General features: G+C 22.8%; 1 protein-coding gene across 1 annotated transcript in view; it reads left to right on the top strand.

The window, feature by feature from the left end:
* LOC124418972 overlaps nucleotides 1–503 on the top strand; it is a 757-nt gene extending 254 nt beyond the window's left edge. Inside the window, exons 2-3 of the mRNA XM_046947013.1 lie at nucleotides 61–191; nucleotides 268–503. Coding sequence (XP_046802969.1) covers nucleotides 61–191; nucleotides 268–477 — 341 coding nt within the window. The 3' untranslated portion in view covers nucleotides 478–503. The remainder of the gene's footprint in view (nucleotides 1–60; nucleotides 192–267) is intronic.
* The last annotated feature ends 652 nt before the right edge of the window (nucleotides 504–1,155 follow it).

Below are 1,155 nucleotides of genomic sequence, written 5' to 3'. Positions count from 1 at the left end.
AATTCTGTCGCACACGCAGTAAATAATATATGCACTTATACTATCACATTTTAATTACAGATTCCAAAAAATCAGTTGCCTTCCTATTACTCCCTTATCTTTTTCCTTCAACGGTATTAAAAGCCAATGGCCAAAGCTCAACAAAATTAACAAAAATTGAAGTCCAAGAAAAATTTATTGCACATTTTGATGTAAGTTGTATTTACATTTTTATATACCTTTAGTAAAGTGTAAAAGTATAGTAAATATTAAGTTATTTTACTTTAGACGCTAGAACAAGCAGATACAGAGGAAAGAAATTCAACTGAGTTGCAGCCAAAGATTATATTTGTTGCACCATTCACCAATTTAAAAGCAAATGTCACACTGTTTGATAAAAAATATACTTTTGAAAACCCGTTAGAGGCTATAGAATGCTGTTTTCTAATATACATGGCCTTAAATGTGGAATATTCGAAAGAAACTAAATTATTTTAGAATTTTATTCAAAAATATGTATTCAAAATTAGTACAAAATACGACTTGAATAATACTAGTATAAGATCTGTATACTATAAATTATTACACTAGTTTTATACATATTTACCTTTTTCATAATGAAATGCATACTTTGTAAGAAAGATTTTTGTAGCTTTGATTTATATTCTATACATCATACATGGGAGTATTTAAATAAATTAAATAATTAATTGATCATTTCATTATAATTAAATTTAAAAAAATTATAGTTATTTTTTTTTAATTAACATTATATTTAATAATGAAAATGCTTTTTAATGAATCGATTTCATTATTAATTATTTAGAAAATCAAAATCATTACCATTGTTTAATGATTAATTCATTATCATTATTTAGCAAAATGAAGAGAAAATCTACATTATAACTGAATAAAGCATTAAATGTGAATGTTCTATCAACATTGCAAATGTTTTTTTATTAATTCTTGATTTCCTAATATTGAGGACTTTTAATGTAACAAATTTTAAGACTAGCGTTTTAAAAACAAAAAATTTATAATTAAGATTTATATGAGATTTTTATTAAATCTGTTTTTTATTAAACGTATTAAACGTACGTAACGAATGGTATAATTTCTTTCAATAATACATATTACAGTTTCTTCTACATATAGAAAATATAACAAATATTAATA

The sequence above is a fragment of the Lucilia cuprina genome, chromosome 3, assembly GCF_022045245.1.
Source record: "Lucilia cuprina isolate Lc7/37 chromosome 3, ASM2204524v1, whole genome shotgun sequence".
NCBI lineage: Eukaryota > Metazoa > Arthropoda > Insecta > Diptera > Calliphoridae > Lucilia > Lucilia cuprina.
The sequence above is the reverse complement of the archived record's forward strand: the minus strand, read 5'-3'. Positions and strand labels throughout refer to the sequence as shown.